The following is a 22,500-nucleotide window of genomic DNA, read 5'->3' on the forward strand; positions in this document are numbered from 1 at the left end:
TATCTCCCCCCCACACACACACACTTATCTACCCCTTACTCTGTATCTCCCCCCCCACACACACACACTTATCTACCCCTCACTCTGTATCTCCCCCCCACACACACACACTTATCTACCCCTCACTCTGTATCTCCCCCCCACACACACACACTTATCTACCCCTCACTCTGTATCTCCCCCCCACACACACACACTTATCTACCCCTCACTCTGTATCTCCCCCCCACACACACACACTTATCTACCCCTCACTCTGTATCTCCCCCCCACACACACACACTTATCTACCCCTCACTCTGTATCTCCCCCCCACACACACACACTTATCTACCCCTCACTCTGTATCTCCCCCCCACACACACACACTTATCTACCCCTCACTCTGTATCTCCCCCCCACACACACACACTTATCTACCCCTCACTCTGTATCTCCCCCCCACACACACACACTTATCTACCCCTCACTCTGTATCTCCCCCCCCACACACACACACTTATCTACCCCTCACTCTGTATCTCCCCCCCACACACACACACTTATCTACCCCTCACTCTGTATCTCCCCCCCACACACACACACTTATCTACCCCTCACTCTGTATCTCCCCCCCACACACACACACTTATCTACCCCTCACTCTGTATCTCCCCCCCACACACACACACTTATCTACCCCTCACTCTGTATCTCCCCCCCACACACACACACTTATCTACCCCTCACTCTGTATCTCCCCCCCACACACACACACTTATCTACCCCTCACTCTGTATCTCCCCCCCACACACACACACTTATCTACCCCTCACTCTGTATCTCCCCCCCACACACACACACTTATCTACCCCTCACTCTGCTCAAAAACGTCCTCTTCTTTTTCTCTCTCTATCTCTCTATCGCTCTCTCCCTCTATCGCTCTCTCTCTCTATCACTCTCTCTCTATCACTCTCTCTCTATCCCTCTCTCTCTCTCTATCTCTCTCTCTATCCTTCTCTCTCTATCTCTCTCTCTATCGCTCTCTCCCTCTATCGCTCTCTCCCTCTATCGCTCTCTCCCTCTATCGCTCTCTCTCTCTATCACTCTCTCTCTCTATCACTCTCTCTCTATCCCTCTCTCTCTCTCTATCTCTCTCTCTATGACTCGCTCCCTCGCTCTCTCTTTCTCTCTTTAGAAGTGTTGCCTCAGTCTCTGGGGCGGGGCGGGGAAACTCGGAGCTGTCCACGGCAACACTGGCTGCTATCACTTATCATAACACATCCATCATAGATTCCCAGCAGCGAAGACAGACGAGACATCGGAGGCCAAGGGAAGCGAGAGATGGGAGGGGGGGAAGAGAGGAAAGGAGAAGAGAGGAGAGGAGAGGGGGAAGAGAGAAGAGAGGAGAGGAAAGGAGAAGAGAGAGAGGAGAGGGGGAAGAGAGAAGAGAGGAGAGGGGGAAGAGAGAAGAGAGGAGAGGGGGACAGGAAACAGGAGGAAAGTGCGAGAAGCAGAGAGTGCAGAGTCACAGGCCCCAAAAACAAAGAGCGGTGTTGTTGGTGTTGTTGTTGTTGCCAACGTGCTCATCTCTGCATCAGCAAGACGGCGAGGGCCCAACGTCCTGCTCACAGAGCCCTGCAGTCATGCGCCCCATCATGACTGCAGTTCATTTACTGATTTACAGACCGCAGACACACACACACACGCACGCACACACGCACACGCACAGACAGACACAGGCACACAGGCACACACACAGACACAGACACAGACAGAGGAAAGGGCAGCACTTTCCCTTCCTATGTACCGAAGCTAGAGAACATACATAACATACCGAACAGGACATTTCTAACCCCATGTATAATAACCATTATTCATTAGGGGCTGGTTTTCCAAACATGGATTAGTCTTAGACTAAATTGTATTAGTCATTTAAAAAAAAAAATGCAATGCACTTAATACTTTCTGACGGCTATAAGCATGTGCTCCTCATTAGCCACTGCTACAGCAGCATGTGGAAGCAGAAGCATCTGGCCACATCAAACACACTGCCCGAGCAGATCAACTTCCCTTGAATACAGCTCTGGAAGAAATGAAGAGACCGCTGCACACGTTTCTGACGTCATCCTACGGTTGCCGAGTGACATTCGAATGAGTTGACGGTCATATTCAAAATGACCCAGTATAAGTATATAAGAATATATACTCTTTTGATCCCGTGAGGGAAATTTGGTCTCTGCATTTATCCCAATCCATGAATTAGTGAAACACACTCAGCACACAGTGAACACACAGTGAGGTGAAGCACACACTAATCCCGGCGCAGTGAGCTGCCTGCAACAACAGCGGCGCTCGGGGAGCAGTGAGGGGTTAGGTGCCTTGCTCAAGGGCACTTCAGCCGTGCCTACTGGTCGGGGTTCGAACCGGCAACCCTCCGGTTACAAGCCCGAAGCGCTAACCCATGGGCCACGGCTGCCCCAAATCCATCAACTCATTCGAATGTCACTCAGCAACCGTAGGATAACGTTAAAAAAAATGTGTAGTGGTCTCTTATTTTTTTTCCAGAACTGTATATTGAAACATAGTATGTGTACGTGAGTCTTGAAGGGGTGGTTATTGGTTGTGATAGGCTAACAGGCTTACAGGTTATGAGCCTAAAATACAGTGCACTGTGCTATGACTGTGCTTCAAGAGAGAGGTCAATCAATACAGCCCTTCAGGGCATTTTGGCTTGATCACTCTTTTAATCAATGCATGAAATCAAATGCACCTTGACAAATGAAATGAAGGCAAATATGTGAACTGATGTATGAATGGTTGACTTCTGTAGCGCCAAAGGCATTAATGCCTCCCCCCCCCCCCCCCCCGAGCACCGCTGTAGCAGGCAGCTCTCTGCGTCGGGATTAGTGTGTGCTTCACCTCACTGTGTGTTCACTGTGTGCTGAGTGTGTTTCACTAATTCACAGATTGGGATAAATGCAGAGACCAAATTTCCCTCATGGAATCAAAAGAGTATATATACTTATATATCATCATCATTTCCTTCTTCTTCACTCTGCTTTATCTCACCAGGTGACCGGTGCCGTCATAGGCGCGCACACAAAGGGCTGGACAGTGAAAGCACAGAGTCCCTTTGAGGCAGAGAGGCCGTAAGGTTGCCCGGCTGGGTTATGTTTAGCCTGAAATTTGCATGACCGCGGTGCGGTGCATCTGTGGAGAGGAATCGATCGAGAGAGAGAGAGATAGATAGAGACAGAGAGAGAGAGAAATAGAGAAAGAGAGAGAGAGAGAGAGAGAAAGAGAGAGAGAGAGAGAGAGAGAGAGAGAGAGAGACAGGCAGACCTGGCTGCCCAGAGAGGAGAGGCTGTGTTCACGCTGCAGGTTGGGGGCTGTGTTCACGCTGCAGTTTTAGGGGCTGTGGAGACAGAACTGCACTTCTTAACAGAATGCCCGAAATATGAGGAAATACGAACACGGTCATTCAGTATATTAAATTCAATCCTCCCAGTTTCAAACTTTGACAAATGAGGGTAAATTGCCTTACATCCTCCGAGAAAACGTGGATGTGGCCATTGTGGCTGCAAAATTTGTAGTAGCCTGCCATGACCTGAGGGACAGCCAGTGAGGCCACAGCCATAAACAATGTTATAGGATTGTTATTATTATTAGAATTGTCGCTTAACTTTTATGTCTTACTTCTTTACAGTTCTGTTAAACATTATTTTATTTATATTTTTGTGTACATGTAATTGAGCTTTGGCAATAATGTTATTGAAACGTTCATGCCAATAAAGCTTTCTTGAATTGAATTGAATTGAGAGAAAGAGAGAGAGTGAGAGACACAGAGAAAGAGAAAGAGAGAGAGAGAGAGAGAGAGAGAGAGAGAGCGAGAGAGAGAGAGAGAGAGAGAGAGAAAGAGGAGCGAAGGACGGGCCTGGGCCCTGCATCCTGTTTGTGTCTCTGCGGCGCTCTGTTGAATTATTGACGGGGACAGGTTTCGTTCGTTCCACCGTGCCGAATCAGGTGACAGGGACAGAGAAAAGACAAGGGGGGCCGCTGAGAGGCACACGCTGACTGTGACGCATCACAGAGATAAGGGATCGGCTGACGCGTGTCTGTGGGCAGAAAGGATCAGCTAACGTGGCTCTATGGCCTGACGCCTTTATTTATTCATACATTTTCCCTGCTAGGAATGAGTTCCTACAAGGCCCTGAAGCAAAGCAGGACACGTCGAGACTGAGAGAGTGTCTGAGAACGAAGTAAGAACCCTTACACCATCCTCACTAAAACACTGATTCTGATAAGACCATGATATGAGAGGACCGCTTTCACCAAGCTCTCTGCTTAGTGACCACTGATCTTTATGTGACACAAAAGTTATGGTGCCACTGCATAACTGTCCTTACATTGTGTATGCCACATCATATGGAGCAACATGGTGCTACTAACAAAGTCACGAAAAAAACAAACCATATGTATGGGTCACACGTTGCCACATTAGATGTGCTTGCAGGAGACGCTCCTAAGTCATAAAGACTTAAGGCATGTAGTTATACGTACACTGTATTAAAGCCCTTAATTAGTTATGAAGGACGCACTAAAGAAAACATTGCTGAGTCCAGTTCACTCGGAGTTCCAGTTCTTGGACTTTTAATGACACACACACACACACACACACACACACACACACCTCACGCTTTCAAACAAACACACACACACTTTTCTCTCACTCAGTGAGTTCTGCTGTGCTTAAGGTCCGGGTGCTTTGCTCTGACCGGAGATAAGGTCACGCAGAAACAGCACCGTGGTCAGCACGGCACACGCCGTGATCAGGAAGTGGGCATCAAATGCCTTCAGGAGTGCTGCCGCACGCTGAAACCCAACCCTGGCAACGCTGACCACGCTGAGGTGGCACAAAGCTCTTCCTGGATACGCGGCGTAGGATACCTAGCGCACCTGAGCGCCCGTCAGCGGGCATAAAACAAAGCTGAGCCTCCATCCTGACTCAGCTAATCAAGGGCCCGCATGGCATCTGATGAGCAGAGTGGAGTTTAAGGGAGATTAGCCTGGAACTGGAGCCTCAGGGCTTGGACTCGCGGCAGAGGGGGGATGGGGTTGCACTGAGGCAGAAAGAGGGTGGACGAGAGACAAGAGGCATGTGTGGATGTGTGTGTGTTTTAGTGTGTGTGTGTGTGTGTGTGTGTGTGTGTGTGTGTGTGAGTGAGTGAGTGAGTGAGTGAGTGAGTGAGTGAGTGAGTGAGTGAGTGTTTGAAAGCGTTTGAGAGCGGTGTAAGAGAGGGAGAGAGAGAGAGAAGTGTGAGTGTGAGTGTGTGTCATTAAAAGTCCAAGAAAAGACGACAAGGCTGAAGAGACTATGGACTAATAAACTGTGTGTGTGTGTGTGTTTATAACAGAGAGACAGAAGGGGGGGGGGGGGGGTGTTCCCTTCCCCCTGACTTGAGGTCTTTGAGGGTGTGTGTGAGGATGATGTTGAACACAGCGTGGGACCGACTGCTCTCCTCGTTCATGTTGGTGGCGGCCACCGTGCGAGATTTGTTCCCCTCCGACATCAGAGACTCGATGTCCTGAAAGCGAAAGAAAAAGGGGATTCACATCTGCATCTGACCGTCAGAGTTCCTCCTTTCAAGGCACCACTTCCAAAAATAACCCGTCTATAACCTGATATGAACACGATGACGAGCATCTGGGGACAGCACAGAGATTACTCCTTAGGCACTACTACAGAAGTAATCACTGGTGGGTTTTGATGATCTACGACCAATTAAAAATATCATCATGTGAGTGTTACCTTGTAACTGGCTACAGCAAGACGAGAAAGCCCATCCACGTACGGCCCCAACACTTTGTGTTCCCTCACTCTGAGGGCCTGTCGACTCCTGAAGGACAAACAAAACACATACAGTCAAACACACACACACACACACACACACACACACCTCTTAAGAGCACGGGTGTCATTTCATGGACTAGGTCAGGGTGCTCTATCAAATCGAACACTTTCATTCTTATTGGCTCACAAGAAACACAAATCATAGAAATCATCAAATCAACAGTCAAAACGATTAAACAACTGTTGGTAATCGTTTTTTTTTTTACAAGTACATTTATGTTAATTTATTTAGCAAATGCTTTTATCCAAAGCGACTTACGTCAGTGATATTACAAGGGCCATTGTCCTCGGAGCAACTCAGGGTTAAGTGCCTTGCTCAAGGGCACAACAGTGGAAGCTGGGAATTGAACCCTCAACTTTTCAGGCTACTGCATGCTAGCCCAGCTCCTTAGCCACTACGCTACCACCACCCAAATAGAGGAAATAAAGGGTTGAATAGAGAATTGAGTGATATAAGATACACAGTGTAACGCAGGTCAGGTTGTGCACGGTGGGTTTAAGAGGTGTAGTGGTGGCCAAGCTCCTAATCCTTCAGGCTCTCGGCTCTCTGTGTGGGGACATGTGTGTATGGGCAGGGTTTTGGTGTGTGTGTGTGTGTGTGTGTGTGATGGTAATCAGTTTTTACTAGCAGGAATAAAGGGGGAATTGAGCGACAGGTCACACAGAGTAACATGGGTCAGTATTGGCGTGTCCGCGTGTCCGGAAGTTGTCCGTCTCCGCGTCAGTGCTGATTCCGATTGTAGTTTTTCACCCTTTGAGGTCGAGCAGGTCTCACAGAGCAATACGGGTCAGTATTGGGCGGTTTCTCACCCTTTGGGGTCGAGCAGGTCAGTATTGGGCGGTTTCTCACCCTTTGGGGTCGAGCAGGTCTCGGACCTTCTCGTTGTAGATCTCCATGTAGGACACCTCCACGGTGAAGCTCTCCTCCTCACGCTGCTCCTTCAGCGTCCGCTCAAACAGCGTGCTGCACAGCCGCGGGATCAGGCCAGGCTGGTCCACCGAGCCCATCATGGTGTACGACTTCCCCGAACCTACGCGCACACACAGACACACACACACAGGCACACACGTTTGTTGTCATGTTCGACTTGGTAACTTGTTACATTCTACTTGCTATCAGATAAACAAAAACGTTAATTGAGTGCAGTCTATGTTGGTGAGTCTGACGTAGGGAAAAGTATGTCTGTGGGTCACAGCCACATCCAACAACTTCTTCACGCGCTGCAGCACAGCTGGGTTCATCACCCCAGGTAGGGATATTCCCGTCCAGCCATACCACGGTCCTCACTAAACCACAACTTGGTGAGGTAGGCTTGGGGAAAGTCCCTCTGCAGAGTGTCAGGTTAACCATGGCAATCTCCCTTCAACACACACCCACGCACGCACGCACGCACACACACACACACACACACACACACACGCAGACACACACACACACACACACACACACGTCACACAGTCCATTTGATTGTTTTATACATTATTTATTAATTTATTTATTCATCAAACACACAGTACTTTTAATAGCATATTTATAGAATGCGTGTTGGGATGGACAAAAATGTTTGACGGAAAACCTAAATTAGTGGTTAAATTTCACATCTATATCAGTTATGATGATTTTCCAATTGTATCTGGAAATTGTGTTGCTGTTAGACTAAGTTTGATACATATCTGAAATGTTGCCTCCACTAAACCAGGTCGTTTTTTTTTTTAACTTTGAAACTTAGAAATGTGGCCTATATTTCAAATACCGGCCATTTCCACTAGACTTCCGTTAAACATGGTAATTCTGCATTCCAGTAACATATCACAGAATGGCCTACTTTGGTCTAGTTTTTATGCCCACAGTAAAAGTGTGTTAATATGATATGTTGTACTTGAAACGTGTTGAAGTGGTGTAATTTTGGATGAAAATGGTGCTTTTGCACTTTTTTCTATCGGCTAGGTGCTGCTAAGTCTAGTCTAAGTCTAGTCTAGTCAGCCCAGCCGATATTATCTAATATAGTCACATATTTCAAGGTACACAGATAATGCATTTGCAGATAATAGGCATGGGCCGGTTTCCGGTGTAAGGTATACCCCGGGTTGTAAAAGTCACGGTTTCAAAACCACTAAAGTTTTCGGTCATACCGTTCCTGCGGTATGAGCTGATTTTTTTAATGACTCGTCAAAGACAGAAAGTGCAGGAATCCCTCAAGTCTTGTGCAGCGTAGAGCACGACCCCTCCCCCTCAGGTTGGTGTGAGAAGTGAGTGAGCTGTGTATGACAAAAAGTTGCTGTGTTTTTTTTTTTTTTACCCAGACATTTCAAAATAACACATTTTAGAGCTGTAATCGCTATATCGCAATATCCTTGATAAATAAACCGTGATATTTTTGCTTAAGGTTATCATACCATCAGAATCTTATACCAGCACGCGCCTGGCGGATAATGTCAAGCGCTTACCCTGAACACGGAACTACCCCAATGCTCCACTCACAACAGATAAACTACGACATATGCTGAACTGGATCACTAGCATTCACTTGTGTAGTAAAACTGAACGTATCCCAAGAGTTACTAGTTATTGTGTGTGTGTGTGTGTGTGTGTGTGTGTGTGTGTGTGTGTGTGTGTGTGTGTGTGTGTGTGTGTGTATGTGTGTGTGTGTGTGTATGTATTGCAGTGGCTAGCAAAAGTACCACGTTACCTAACTTAACTTTAGATTAAAAAGTTGTTATGGCCATAAAATGACGCTCCCAACTGCATTATGTAACAAATGCTACCCATGCAAACACAGACCAGCAAGACTGCACGCTCCAGCCCTGTCCCATCAGCCCAATGAGTATAGCACAGCATCTGACCATTGAGCAGGTGGCACCACGTCAGCAGAAAGCAGGCAGATATTCACACTACCTATCTGAGCGTGACTGCCAGTTTTTGCCATCTCTTCACAGTCCAAAGGCCATGACAGTGTTTCCCATACATTGACTAATCTGTGGCGGGGCGCCACGAAATAAAAATCGGCCGCCACAGATGAATATTCTAAGTTTAATTTAATTTAATTTAAATTAAATATAAGGTAAAATCCTTGCATTGCCATTGAGCTGCGCTTTTTACGCACGCAGCCTTTCCTTGCCCCGCCCCGCTCTCTCTCTTAGCCTGCTGCCCCTCCTCTGCATGTGCATTTAACAAAATATTCACGATTGTTGAAGGATTGTTGTTGCCACATAGAAGCATTGCATAGAAGACGTCTGGCTAAATTGCTATTAAATTCGCTTAGCATCGTGACCATGCTGCGCAAATTTGTTCAAAACTGCTGCATTGAAGTGAACTCTGCTAAGGTCTTATCACAACATAGTAGGCTACATTGAAGAGACTAAACTAAGTTAAGTTATGAAATCAAGCAGTATCTCAAAGCTAACGTTAGAATACTGTTTGGATGTCGAATTTAGCATGCTTAGCCTACTTACAGCTGCTTGTCAATTTCGTTGAAGGGCTCATTTTGTTGATTCTGACACTGAATGTTTGCAAAATCCCGATGTAAATGGAAAAGTGTTTTCCAAAATTCAAAAGTGCTTGTCCCAAGGAGAAGTACGAACCTTTATTTTAACTATGTAGAAAACGTTATGAATTGCATCCACACATCAGCAGCCTTTCAACTGTGTTACAATTGCAAGGGTTCCCTCAAACGTCTTAAAAAGTGACAGGCACTCTATTAGACCTATACACTACCAACACCCCCCCCGTTGTCAAAGTCAGCTACCGCCACAAATTGAATCCAATTCTGTGGGAAACACTGCATGAGAATAGGCAGAACAGGCCTTTATGTGACCTGGCTGTGATGGAGTACTGTGGCTACAGTAGAGTTAGGGTTCTCACTGTCCACAGTAACCAGGCCTTTTGGTGTGGCGGTCAGTTTGGTGTTTGTCGGTCTGTGAGCAGAGGATGGCGCAACGTTTTCATGATTTTTCATGAAACTGAAAAGTGGAAAGGTGTTGTAACATGAGCCACAGAAGAAGCCGTTAGATGTTGGAGCAGACCCCAATCACAAGGCAGAATCACAAATTCAGTTTCAGATTTGCCGATGTGGCCAGTTAGAGTATGTGGCCTTTGAGTTCCCTTTTAATTATCTCTGGAACTCGGATCAAGGGGTCAGATGAAGTGATTACGCTCACTCTCACACACTCTTTGGCCCACTAAGAGAACTCACCTGTCTGACCGTAGGCAAAGATGCAGGCGTTGTATCCCTGGAAGGCATTGTCCAGAAGGCTTTCACCGAGGCACTGAAACACCACATCTTGACCTGTGACACAGTCACACACACACACACAATCAGCTGTCATCTCTAAAAGTCGAGGTCACTCGAATGGCATTCCATGTGTACGGTACAACAACTCCTGTATATGTCACATGCCGTGACTCGGCTAACCTGCCTTCAGCTGGAGGGCATTTTTTAAAGGGCAAACTAAAGGTGTCTGCACATTTCACTCATCTAGAGTATCTATTCACAGTAGCTACCGTGGCAACTGGAGGCAAGCCCCGCCGTCTCATGCTTTGTAAACATGTATATCAGGAAAGCTTAGCATTGGGTACAGAGAGAAAGGAATCTCAACTGCACGATTAGGCTTTCATACTCCAACGAAAGAACAGAAAACAAAAGATTAGCACACGACACCCACCAGCGAATTTGTCTTTTTCTGACTCGTCCATCGACCAGAAGCAGTAATCATAGGCAAAGACCTGCAGGAGAGAGATCAGCACATGATGTAGTTTAATACAGTTTGCATGACCTGAACAAATAATAATGTAGTTGAGTGCAGAAACAGACACTCAATTGAATTGAATTGAATTTAATGTTTATCGTCATTGTATATGTATAATGAAATCTGAAAGTGCATACCCTTTATCTGAGCAAAAAAAATAAGTTCAATAAAGAGAATTATATATTCTATCAATAAATATTAATCTTAATATTAGGAGGCATCTAAAATAAATAATACATAATAATAGAGAGAACCACACATTTGCTTTAAAGGGTTGTTTTAGGACATGTTTGAGTAGCCTACTACAGTATGCCCATTGCCAGCCACCCTGAGAAGTGAAAAGGCGATTCAAAATGAGTCAGAAAAGTCGAGACAGGACCAATCGTGTCCACCACTCTAGTTCATCCAAAACAAACCAGAAAAGGGCCTTAAAGTGCTAAAAACCGGAATTTTCCTTTAAGAACAGAACACATAGACACACAAAATCACACACACAATAATACAATAATGCAGGAGGACATGTCCTACCTTTGGCTGAGCTCTGATGTGGTTCACAATGAGGACATATGCCAGAGAGAGGGAACAAAAGAAACACAAAAATGGGGATATTTAGAATTGTTCGCAAGATTTGAAGATACAACAAAACAAATGACTTCACAGAATCATTGATATTTCAGTTGAATAAAGAACAAGATATTTGTAAATAATATTTAATAGTCAGTCGTTTTTGTGAGGGCTTTGTTTTAGACAAGGATGCCTTTGACACTGTTAGTGGGGCCAGTTTCATTTCACTACAGCACTGGCTTTCAGAAACGATGCCGAAGGCCAACTGACTAGTACTGAAATGACAACCACTCAAGGCTACATGCAAAATACCAGAGCATGATTATGACTTCATCGCAGAGAGAGAGAGAGAGGAACAGAGAGCGAGCGAGTGAGCAAGAGAACGAGAGAGAGAGAGAGAGAGTGTGTGAGAAAGTGAGAGTGAGAGAAATGGCCTGACAGAGATGTGAGGGAGGAGGGGGGGGGGGGGCAAGGACATAGAGACAAAGAGAGAGAGAGATACAGAGAGTACCGGTAACAGATATAGAACGATAGAAGTGAGAAAGAGAGAGAGAGAGAGAGAGGGGTGGAAAGAGTGTGTGAGTAACAGAGGAGTGTGTGAGAACAGAGGAGGGAGGAAGCTAGGACCCTGCAGCTTAGCAGCAAAGCGCTTCCACTCTCCAACTCCAAGTCATCGGTTGTACTTTGCTCAGTGGACCTGAACACAAACAGACTATCAGTCAGAAAGAGGCAGGGAACGCACCGAGCAAACATGCACTTGCAGAGCAGACTCACGCTCTCTCTCTCTCTCTGGCTCCCTCAATGCCATCTCTCTCTCCCTCTCTCATTTGCTCTCTCTCTGGCTCTTGCTCTCATGTTCACTCTTCCTCTCTCTCCCTCTTTTATTTGCTCTCTCTTTCATTTGCTCTCTCTCTCGTTTGCTCTATCTCTCGCCCTCACGTTCACTTTTCCTCTCTCTCACCCTCTTTCATTCACTCTCTCTCTCTCCCTCTTGAAGTAGTCATACACAGGCAGGGCCAGCGCGAACACATTGACCCATATACTGTACACGACTCTTATTGACCAACTGCAGGAGGTAACCAGGTCAGGGAAGGAGTGTAATTATTTACAGACGGCTGTCCATTTCGCTGCCTGATTAACTCAAAAGTGAATCTCAATCTTAACAAGCCCCAGAGATGGACTACAGTCAGCCCATTCCGTTTCAACTGAAGCCAATCAGACTGAGCCATATGCCCTTCGAGGCTGCAGTCTATGGACTGGAGATCCAAGGAATGGCAGTGGATGATGATGTCTAATTATATGCATTTTAATTCTGCTTTCTTAGTAGGTCATGTAAAAGATGACCATGATAGCTGCATAGATGCACACACACATAGAAAAACAAACTCACTCATACAAATGCTCACACACATACACTCACTGACTCAAACACAGGCACAGGCACGCGCGCACAGGCACGCATGCACGCACGCACGCACGATTCATGTGGTGCTCTTCCATCTGGTGAGCATACGTCCTTCTGTGAGTGCATGAAGGAGCTACTGAGGCATACCAGCAGACCGACCACACTACAACCACATCACTGAGAGAGAGAGTGTGAGAGAGAGAGTGTGTGTGTGTGTCTCAAGGAGACAAGGAGCAGTAGAGAGAATGAGCAAGAGACAGGGAGAGATAGACAGATAGAGATGATAGAGTGATAGCGAGAGAGTGAGAGTGAGAGAAAGAGAGAGAGAGAGAGTGAGAGAGAGTGTGAGAGAGAGAGAGTGTGTGTGTGTGTGTGTGTGTGTGTGTGTGTGTGTGTGAGAGAAAGAGAGAGAGAGAGAGTGAGAGAGAGTGTGAGAGAGAGAGAGTGTGTGTGTGTGTGTGTGTGTGTGTGTGTGTGTGTGTGTGTGTGTGTGTGTGTGTGTGTGTGTGTGAGAGAGAGAGAGAGAGAGAGAGAGAGAGAGAGAGAGAGAGAGAGAGAGTGTGTGTGTGTGAGAGAGTGAGAAAGTGTGAGAGAGAGAGAGTGAGAGAGAGTGTGTGTGTGAGAGAGAGAGAGAGAGAGAGAGAGAGTGTGAGAGAGAGAGAGGGAGTGTGAGAGACACAGAGAGAGAGTGAGAGTGTGTGTGTGAGAGAGTGAGAGAGATAGAGAGTGTGAGAGAGAGAGAGAGTGTGAGAGAGAGGGAGCAGAATAGGGAGAGATGGAGTGACAGCACAGAACGCAGAGGGGAGAATGAGTGTAGCAAAAAACAAAAGCGGCCAGCTTCAGTTCCAATGACCCCGGGCCGAGCTTGTCGTCTAAAATCAGGCCATACCACACAAAGCTCCCACTGTATAATAAGCACAACGGCAAAGACTCCCATCACATTCCAGAAATAGTAGTGTAGGATTCAACCCCCCACACACACTCACACTGGCCCCAACCACACACACATTACCCACCACACACACACACACACACACTCTCCCCCGCAGCAAGTGTCAGAATGAACTTCATCTTGGGAAGCAGAGGCTTGGAGGGGGGTAGAGGGACTAGTGGTGTGTGTGTGTGTGGTGGTGTAGTGTCTTGGTGAGGAACATGCGTTCATGTATGTGCATGTGTAAGCCAGATTCATTTCCACAATAGTGTTTGTTGTAATGGCTAAATATTTCGCTAGTACCACATGTTTGTGTGTGTGTGTGTGTGTGTGTGTGTGTGTGTGTGTGTAATGGCTAAATATTTCGCTAGTACCACATGTTTGTATATGTATGTTTGTGTGTGTGTGTGTGTGTGTGTGTGTGTGTGTGTGTGTGTGTGTGTGTGAGTGTGTGTCTAACAATCTAACACTGGCGTGAGGTGCTGGAATCTCTGAGGGTGGAGTAGGGAGGACAGGGCTACTTCATCACAGACACAGTATCAACTCTACACGATTACTGAACACACCTAGCATCTCTTTCCTACACACACACACAGATAAACGTCACAAATCTCATCTGCTCACGTGCACCCAGGTGCTGGAGCAGAGCATTTTGGGACCAATTCCCACTCTCTTCTCTCCTCTCTCTCCCTCCATCTCTCTCCCTCCATTATCATACCCTCTCTCTCCCTCCATCTCTCCCTCCCTCCATCTCTCTCTCTCTCCCTCCATTCTCATACCCTCTCTCTCCCTCCATCTCTCCCTCCCTCCATCTCTCTCTCTCTCCCTCCATTATCATACCCTCTCTCTCCCTCCATCTCTCCCTCCCTCCATCTCTCTCTCTCTCTCTCCCTCCATTATCATACCCTCTCTCTCCCTCCATTCTCATACCCTCTCTCTCCCTCCCATCTCATACCCTCTCTCCCTCCATTCTCATACCCTCTCTCTCACTTCATCTCATACCCTGTCTCTCCCTCCATTCTCATACCCTCTCTCTCACTTCATCTCATACCCTCTCTCTCCCTCCATTCTCATACCCTCTCTCTCACTTCATCTCATACCCTCTCTCTCACTTCATCCCTCATACCCTCTCTCTCCCTCCATTCTCATACCCTCTCTCTCACTCCATCTCTCTCTCTCTCTCTCTCTCTCCCTCCCTGTCTGTCTGTGTGTCTCATACTTCCATGATCCTGAGAAATATTTTCTTTTCTTTGCCGGCCTGCTTGACTAGTTCTCATTTGGCTGGCCTTTGATCAGAGCGGCGTGTGGGCCTGGTGGTGAGGGGAAGGAATGCAGTGAGGCCTGTTGGAGGAGGAGAGGAGAGAAGGAGGAGGAGGAGAGGCCTCAGGGTGAAACGATAGACACAGGCACAGGGTGAAGTAGAGGCATTAGGCAGCATGTTCCCAGACAGACACACACACACACCTGAGGGCCAGGTTGTTTACTGTTGAAGTCAAAGGCAGTGTGTGTGTGTGTGTGTGTGTGTGTGTGTGTGGGGGGGGGGGGGGGTAGTCACACAGAGAGCAACAGAAGATCCAGGATGAGTGACAGACAAGTGTAGAGTCTAGAGTAGGGTGTAGCCAGAGAGCTACTGAAGGCCAACGACAAGCAGCAGGCAGATACAGCAAGAGAGAGAGAGAGAAAGAAAGAAAGAAAGAAAGAAAGAAAGAGAGAGAGAGAGAGAAATGCAGATGCAGACACAGAGCCCAAAGGATAAGCAGAGCCCAAACCACATCAAAAGGTTTGAGACGAGACGTCGCAACATTCTTTAAACCAGCAACTTGCTGCAACACTCATTCCAGAAAGCTGAAGGGGTTCACACCAGCACTACAATTCACATCATCACCAGTGTTTCCATAACAACGCCTTTGTCACACCACTCCTAGCCAGATGTGAAATAGGCTAGCCAGCAAGATGGCTTGCCAGCAAAGTTAACCAACTAGCTGATATGGCACCAGTAAGTCAAATGATGCTTCTTTTTGTGACTTAATTGGCATGATGTGTTTTGACTGATGTTGTGCGGACACTGGAGTTCTTCAAAACCAAGTCTTTCTCTCCTTTCACTTTGGCCAAAACTCTGACATCACGCCTCTGCCGGACTGACTGAGTAAGAACACTGTGAGGTAAACATGTTCTAAAACCTTGAAAGTGCAATTTGATGACAAATCTTTTAAAACGTCTTGCAACAGCTAGGCAACGTCTTGCAACAGCTAGGCAACGTCTTGCAACGTTTAATTCACACCACTGCAATGGTTTTGTCTCTTCGCAAATGATTGGTGTGAATTTGAACCACAGATGCAGAAGCAAAATGAGTGAGTGGAACATCTCAGAGAGCGGGAGAGATGAGAGATGTACTGAGAACTGTCTTGGGGAGTGTGGAGTACGAGTACACACACACTAACACACACAGAGAGCGGGAGAGATGAGAGATGTACTGAGAATTGTCTTGGGGAGTGTGGAGTACGAGTGAAGCGGACAGAGATAGAGACTTAAAAGGCCACGGAGACACTGAGTCAGGTCCAAAGAGAGCAGGACAGTGAGGAGGAGATACTGAGTCAGGTCCAAAGAGAGCAGGACAGTGAGGAGGAGATACTGAGTCAGGTCCAAAGAGAGCAGGACAGTGAAGAGGAGATACTGAGTCAGGTCCAGAGACAGCAGGACAGTGAGGAGGAGATACTGAGTCAGGTCCAGATGTAACCTGTACATATGTTTATTGTCCTATGAATTTTATAATGTATAAGATAGGATAATAACTGGAATGTTTATTTAATTTCCTGCCTGAATATAATGTTGGTAAGAGCCTTCTAGTTGTATGAATATTACACAGAACTGAACGGGAATGAAATATTTGTTTGAGAATGTATGAAAATGTAAATGTATTTTGGGTTGGCTACCTGGTACCTGTAGGTAATGAGGTCACGTGAGAGGTGCACCTGGCCTATTCCTGAGGGGAGGGAGGTTTTAAAAAAGGTAGCTGGGAGGCCAGACGAGAGGTGTTTTTGTGGAGAGTAAACGTTTACCAGAGATCATAAATAAGAAATTGAAATAGACGCTGCATACAGGTTATTCTCGGCACATTTCGTGCGAAAAAAGGATTAACGCTCCTCCCGCTGGAGTGGCTACTGTCTGGGGAGAAACGAGGAAGCAGCGGGACATTTCGAACATTCAGGCCTTCGGTGTGGTGAGCCCGCGGTGTTTATTTTTCCTATGCTGTAGGCCTACAGTTTATTTTCGTGGATTTTTGATTACGGGACTATTGGATTATTGCATTTTTTTTCCGTTTCGAGGAGCGACTCCTTTTTCTGCTCTGTTTGGACATTGTGCGCACCTGGAATTGCGGTAGCGCTTTATATGACTTTGGGGTTGGGGCTGGGGGTAGAACAAAGTGATCAAGTTTATCTGTACATGCTTGGACTGAATTATATATTTCTGTTTGGGGTAGGGGTTATTTTGTTAATTGTATGGGATTGGTTGCGAGAGAGAAAAAGCATAACGTGACCGTGAAGCCGCACTAAACTTAAACTCAAATGACTGGTGTTCGAATTATTTCTTTCTGATTTTAGTAGCGTTCATCTCATATTTAGAATTTAGGGTTGAATTGTTACATATGGTGGCCCGTACGGGGACCCAGTTATAGTAGTTATTTGTATTTTACTTACTTTACTAATTATACCATAATGAGCGGTAGCGAGTATGAGACTGAGGGAGGACGAGACCCTATAGATTATCGCTCTCCGCAGTTCGTAACATTTAGAGAGCCAAGACGAGAGTCTGATGAGGAAGTCTCGTCTTCAATGCTGAATGATTTGTATGTATTGTCGGAAGACGGGAGTGACAAAGAGGATGAAGAGGAAAGTAACGACCTCCCACCCAATGCATTTGCCACCACAGAGGAGATAAAGGAAATGAGCACTTCTCTGGAGGACATGAGTGAAAAAATTAAAGCACTTGAGACAGAATTTGAGAAATCAATAGAAAGTTCCATTCGAAGGGAAGAGAGCCTTAGAGAGTACGTACACACTGGATTTAACCATATGCAAACTACCTTTACAGAGGCTACCCGAAAATTGGAGCAAGCTGTCTATGATTGCTTTTTGAGGAGGGATGAACAATGGAGGAAAGAGATGCAAAGAATGGCGCTAGGTAGGCCAGTGCAGCCAAAAGTAACCTCCACTCCAAGGTCAGTTGAGGCCAGCACCTCCACATCTAGTAAAAGTATAGCCCCTGTCTATCACAAACCTCCAGTAAGGCTAGAATTTCCAACCTTTGGGGAGTCACGGGGAGTGACTGATGTTATCAGGTTTATAGAGCAATGTGAAGATTTCTTATCATTGAGACCTCTGCCTGATGCTGATATTATTGCCACCCTTTCGTCTGTGCTAAAGGGCCCGGCCCATAGTTGGTGGATGGCAGAAAGAGCAAAAGTAAAAAACTGGGAGGAATTTAAGAACGCAATCCAATTAGCATTTCTTCCATCAGATTACCTCACAGAGGTGGAAGAGCGACTAAAGGAAATGGTGCAGACTCCAGGTCAATGTTTGCGTGACTTTGCTTATGACTACAGAGCCATGTGCCTAAAGTGGAAGCCTGACATTCCAGAGGCAGAATTAGTGCGCCGCATCCTGAACAGTTGCAATCCCACGCTTGCAGGTTGTCTTAGGGGAACAGTGCAGACAGTCAGCGACCTGGTGAGGGTGGGCTCAATGGTAGAAAAGGACTGGGCCTCCAAGAAAGACTACTGGCTTAAAGTAAAGAACTGTCCTCAACCAAAAAGTGATGCTGAGAAAACACCCCGACGCTCAAGAGATAACCCCAGATCTGAATTAGGTGTGGTGCAGAGCAAGAACGAGGTCATATCACCACTTCCCCTGTTGGTGGTACCTATCGCAATCAGACGGTTACGAGGGGATGCCGTGGTGGACACTGGATGCACTTTTTCTTTAATAAGAGAGAGTCTATGGAAGACATTAGGCATCGCTGCTCACAAGCTTTCTCCATGTGAAGCGCAAACATTTGTGCTTGCGGATGGGAAGTCCCATGATGCACTTGGCAAAGTTCTGCTGGTGTATGACTGGCATGGAGCCCATTGGTCCATAGAGACTTACGTGATGCGAGAGTCTGACCTAGCTTTCCCTCTTATTCTCGGCCTTGATTTCCTGGCTAAAACATCTACGCAAATCAACATGGGCGACCAGACCTACGGGGTGAAGACAGCGAGTGGGGTGACTTTTTACCCTTTCCTCCGACGCACGCCTGACTGTTTGACCTGGTCCCACGTCAAACTTTACATGGCGCAAAATAAGCCTCTGGCTACCGCAGCGCCTGAGGTGTCATGGAAGGATGCTCTTCCAGCTGTGTTGCTCCCCCTGGTGGAGAAGTGGTCAACAGTCTGTACGGATACAGTGGGAAGAACACAGGTGATTAAACACTCTATCCACACCACCGATGAAATGCCAGTGAGATGCAGGGCCTACCGAGTGTCACCTATGAAAAAGGCCATAATTAAAGAGCACCTGGATAAGATGTTAGAAGACGGTGTGATTGAGCCCTCTGACTCTACCTGGTCTGCTCCGGTAGTTCTTGTTGGGAAACCTGATGGTTCATTCAGGTTTTGCATAGATTACCGGAGATTGAATGTGAAGACCCAGCTGGACGCATATCCCATGCCTTTAATACATGACATCTTAGAGTCTCTTCATGGAGCGGCAGTGTTCAGCACTCTGGACCTGAAGTCAGGGTATTGGCAGGTGATGCTGGAAGAAGACAGCAAAGCCAAAACTGCTGTAGCCACACCTTTTGGGCTATATCAGTTCAGAGTGTTACCTTTCGGATTGAAGAATTCAGCTGCTTCATTTCAGCGACTCATGGAGAAGGTACTTGGGGACTTGCGAGGGAAACTATGCTTTGTTTACATAGATGACATCATCGTCTTTTCCCCCTCTCTCGACCGGCATATCCAAGACCTTGAAGCTGTTTTCCACAAACTCCAGGGAGCGAACTTAACACTCAATATGAGAAAATGTCACTTTTTTCAGCCTCAGCTGAAGTTTCTTGGGCACATTGTGTCCATCAAGGGAGTGGAAGTGGACCCAGGAAAGATAAGCGCTGTAAGGGATTTCCCACCCCCTACTGATGTAAAAGAGCTACAGCGGTTCATAGGGATGGCAGGGTGGTATCATAAATTCATACCTCGCTTTGCAGACATAACAGCACCTCTTAACAGCCTCAAGAAGAAAGGGGTCCAGTGGCAATGGACCCCTGACTGCCAGCGTAGCTTTGAATGTCTGAAACAAGCGCTGCAGAGTCCACCTATACTGGTACAGCCTGATCCATCCCTGCCTTTCCAGGTCCACACAGACGCCAGCGCCGTGGGTCTAGGCGCGGTGCTAACCCAGGAGGTCCAGGGGTCAGAGCAGGCCATCGCCTATGGCTCCCGAGCGCTTAAGGGAGCTGAGCTCAACTATTCCACATCAGAGAAGGAGTGTCTAGCGGTGGTCTGGGCAGTGGAAAAATGGAGGCACTACCTTGAAGGGCCTGCCTTTATAGTATATACTGACCATGCGGCCCTGTCCTGGGTGTTTAATTCCCCTAAAACCACTTCACGCCTGACCCGTTGGACGTTGAGACTCCAAGCATTCAACTTCAAAGTGACATATCGAAAAGGGTGTCTCAACCACTTACCTGATGCTCTCTCACGGGCTATCCCTGAACGGGCTAGTGTCACTGCCTGTACTTCACGAGCCTCAAGACCAGAACCTCCATCTTTCCCTGTCGATCTAGCTGAGGTAGCGCGCACTCAGAAGGCCGATGAGGCTCTGACGGAGTACTGGAAGTTGGCTGCAGAAGTAGACGTGACCCGTACAGATAGGATTGCCTTCGAAGTCAAGCAAGATGTTCTGTATCGCCGTTTGCCATCCAAAGAACATGGTATCCAATACCAGCTTGTGGTACCTGAAAAACTAGTGTCCACAGTGCTAGTGTACTTCCATGACAGTCCCCTCGCTGGTCACCTAGGGAGACTGAAGACACTGCTGAGGATACTGGATGTCGCCTGGTGGCCCATGGTACGAAAAGATGTCTGGCAGTATGTGAAGCTCTGCTTAGTCTGTCAGCAGTATAAATCTGACAACCAAAAGCCTGCTGGATTCTTGCAATCCACCTCTGTAACTGAACCAGGTGAAATGTTAGGCGTTGACTTTATGGGGCCTCTCCCTAAGAGTAAAAGCCGAAACACATTCCTATTTGTAGTAGTGGACTACTATACCAAATGGGTGGAACTTTTCCCTATGCGTGACAGCAAAACCCCTCGTCTCTGCAAGATCTTGAGAGAGGAGATATTCACCCGCTGGGGAGTTCCCAGGTTCATACTTTCAGATAGGGGGCCCCAATTCACTAGTCAGCTGATCAGGGAATTGTGTGAGTCCTGGGGTGTTACCCAGAAGCTAACAACCAGCTATCACCCACAGACGAACCTCACAGAGAGAGTTAATCGGACCATAAAGACCATGATGGCCTCGTATGTGAAGGAACAACACAGAGAGTGGGACAGGTGGTTGCCAGAATTCAGGTTTGCGATCAACACAGCAAAGCATGAGACAACCGGGCGATCACCATCAGAACTGATGTGTGGAAGACGGCTGATGGGACCTGTAGAGCGACTCTTCCATCTAGCTCCGTCCCCTTCTCAGTCTCAATACTCAGCCATGGAGAAACAACACAGCCTGGCTTTGGAAGTTAGACAGCGGGTTCTTGCGGCCCAAAACAGACAAGCTAGGTATTACAATGCCCGTAGAAGACATGCGCAGTTCTGTGAGGCAGACCTAGTCTGGGTGAGGGCGCATCACTTGTCCAAAGCCGATTCCAAATTTTCAGCTAAGCTTGCACCTAAATGGTCAGGGCCAGCTATAGTGCTGAAAAAACAAGGGCCATTAAATTACCGAGTTAGGTGGGAAGACCAGAAAACAGATACGGTCAATGTGGTGAATTTAAAGCCATATTTCGGGCCTAGCCCCTTTTAACCTCCGGTTGGGGGGGGGGGGAATATGTAACCTGTACATATGTTTATTGTCCTATGAATTTTATAATGTATAAGATAGGATAATAACTGGAATGTTTATTTAATTTCCTGCCTGAATATAATGTTGGTAAGAGCCTTCTAGTTGTATGAATATTACACAGAACTGAACGGGAATGAAATATTTGTTTGAGAATGTATGAAAATGTAAATGTATTTTGGGTTGGCTACCTGGTACCTGTAGGTAATGAGGTCACGTGAGAGGTGCACCTGGCCTATTCCTGAGGGGAGGGAGGTTTTAAAAAAGGTAGCTGGGAGGCCAGACGAGAGGTGTTTTTGTGGAGAGTAAACGTTTACCAGAGATCATAAATAAGAAATTGAAATAGACGCTGCATACAGGTTATTCTCGGCACATTTCGTGCGAAAAAAGGATTAACGCTCCTCCCGCTGGAGTGGCTACTGTCTGGGGAGAAACGAGGAAGCAGCGGGACATTTCGAACATTCAGGCCTTCGGTGTGGTGAGCCCGCGGTGTTTATTTTTCCTATGCTGTAGGCCTACAGTTTATTTTCGTGGATTTTTGATTACGGGACTATTGGATTATTGCATTTTTTTTCCGTTTCGAGGAGCGACTCCTTTTTCTGCTCTGTTTGGACATTGTGCGCACCTGGAATTGCGGTAGCGCTTTATATGACTTTGGGGTTGGGGCTGGGGGTAGAACAAAGTGATCAAGTTTATCTGTACATGCTTGGACTGAATTATATATTTCTGTTTGGGGTAGGGGTTATTTTGTTAATTGTATGGGATTGGTTGCGAGAGAGAAAAAGCATAACGTGACCGTGAAGCCGCACTAAACTTAAACTCAAATGACTGGTGTTCGAATTATTTCTTTCTGATTTTAGTAGCGTTC

General features: G+C 46.8%; 1 protein-coding gene across 1 annotated transcript in view; it reads right to left on the bottom strand.

Moving 5' to 3' along the window:
* kif13ba (kinesin family member 13Ba) overlaps window positions 1-22,500 on the bottom strand; it is an 80,676-nt gene that overhangs the window by 41,963 nt on the left and 16,213 nt on the right. Inside the window, exons 3-8 of the mRNA XM_076300337.1 lie at window positions 11,168-11,180; window positions 10,556-10,616; window positions 10,087-10,179; window positions 6,744-6,924; window positions 5,792-5,879; window positions 5,434-5,567 (exon numbers count right to left, since the gene is read on the bottom strand). Of these exons, the coding sequence (XP_076156452.1) occupies window positions 5,434-5,567; window positions 5,792-5,879; window positions 6,744-6,924; window positions 10,087-10,179; window positions 10,556-10,616; window positions 11,168-11,180 (570 nt within the window). The remainder of the gene's footprint in view (window positions 1-5,433; window positions 5,568-5,791; window positions 5,880-6,743; window positions 6,925-10,086; window positions 10,180-10,555; window positions 10,617-11,167; window positions 11,181-22,500) is intronic.

The sequence above is a fragment of the Alosa pseudoharengus genome, unplaced genomic scaffold, assembly GCF_046254945.1.
Source record: "Alosa pseudoharengus isolate Yale_2024_CS ecotype anadromous, Long Island Sound unplaced genomic scaffold, YU_APseudo_1.1 YU_APseudo_1.1_scf_22, whole genome shotgun sequence".
Taxonomy (NCBI): domain Eukaryota; kingdom Metazoa; phylum Chordata; class Actinopteri; order Clupeiformes; family Clupeidae; genus Alosa; species Alosa pseudoharengus.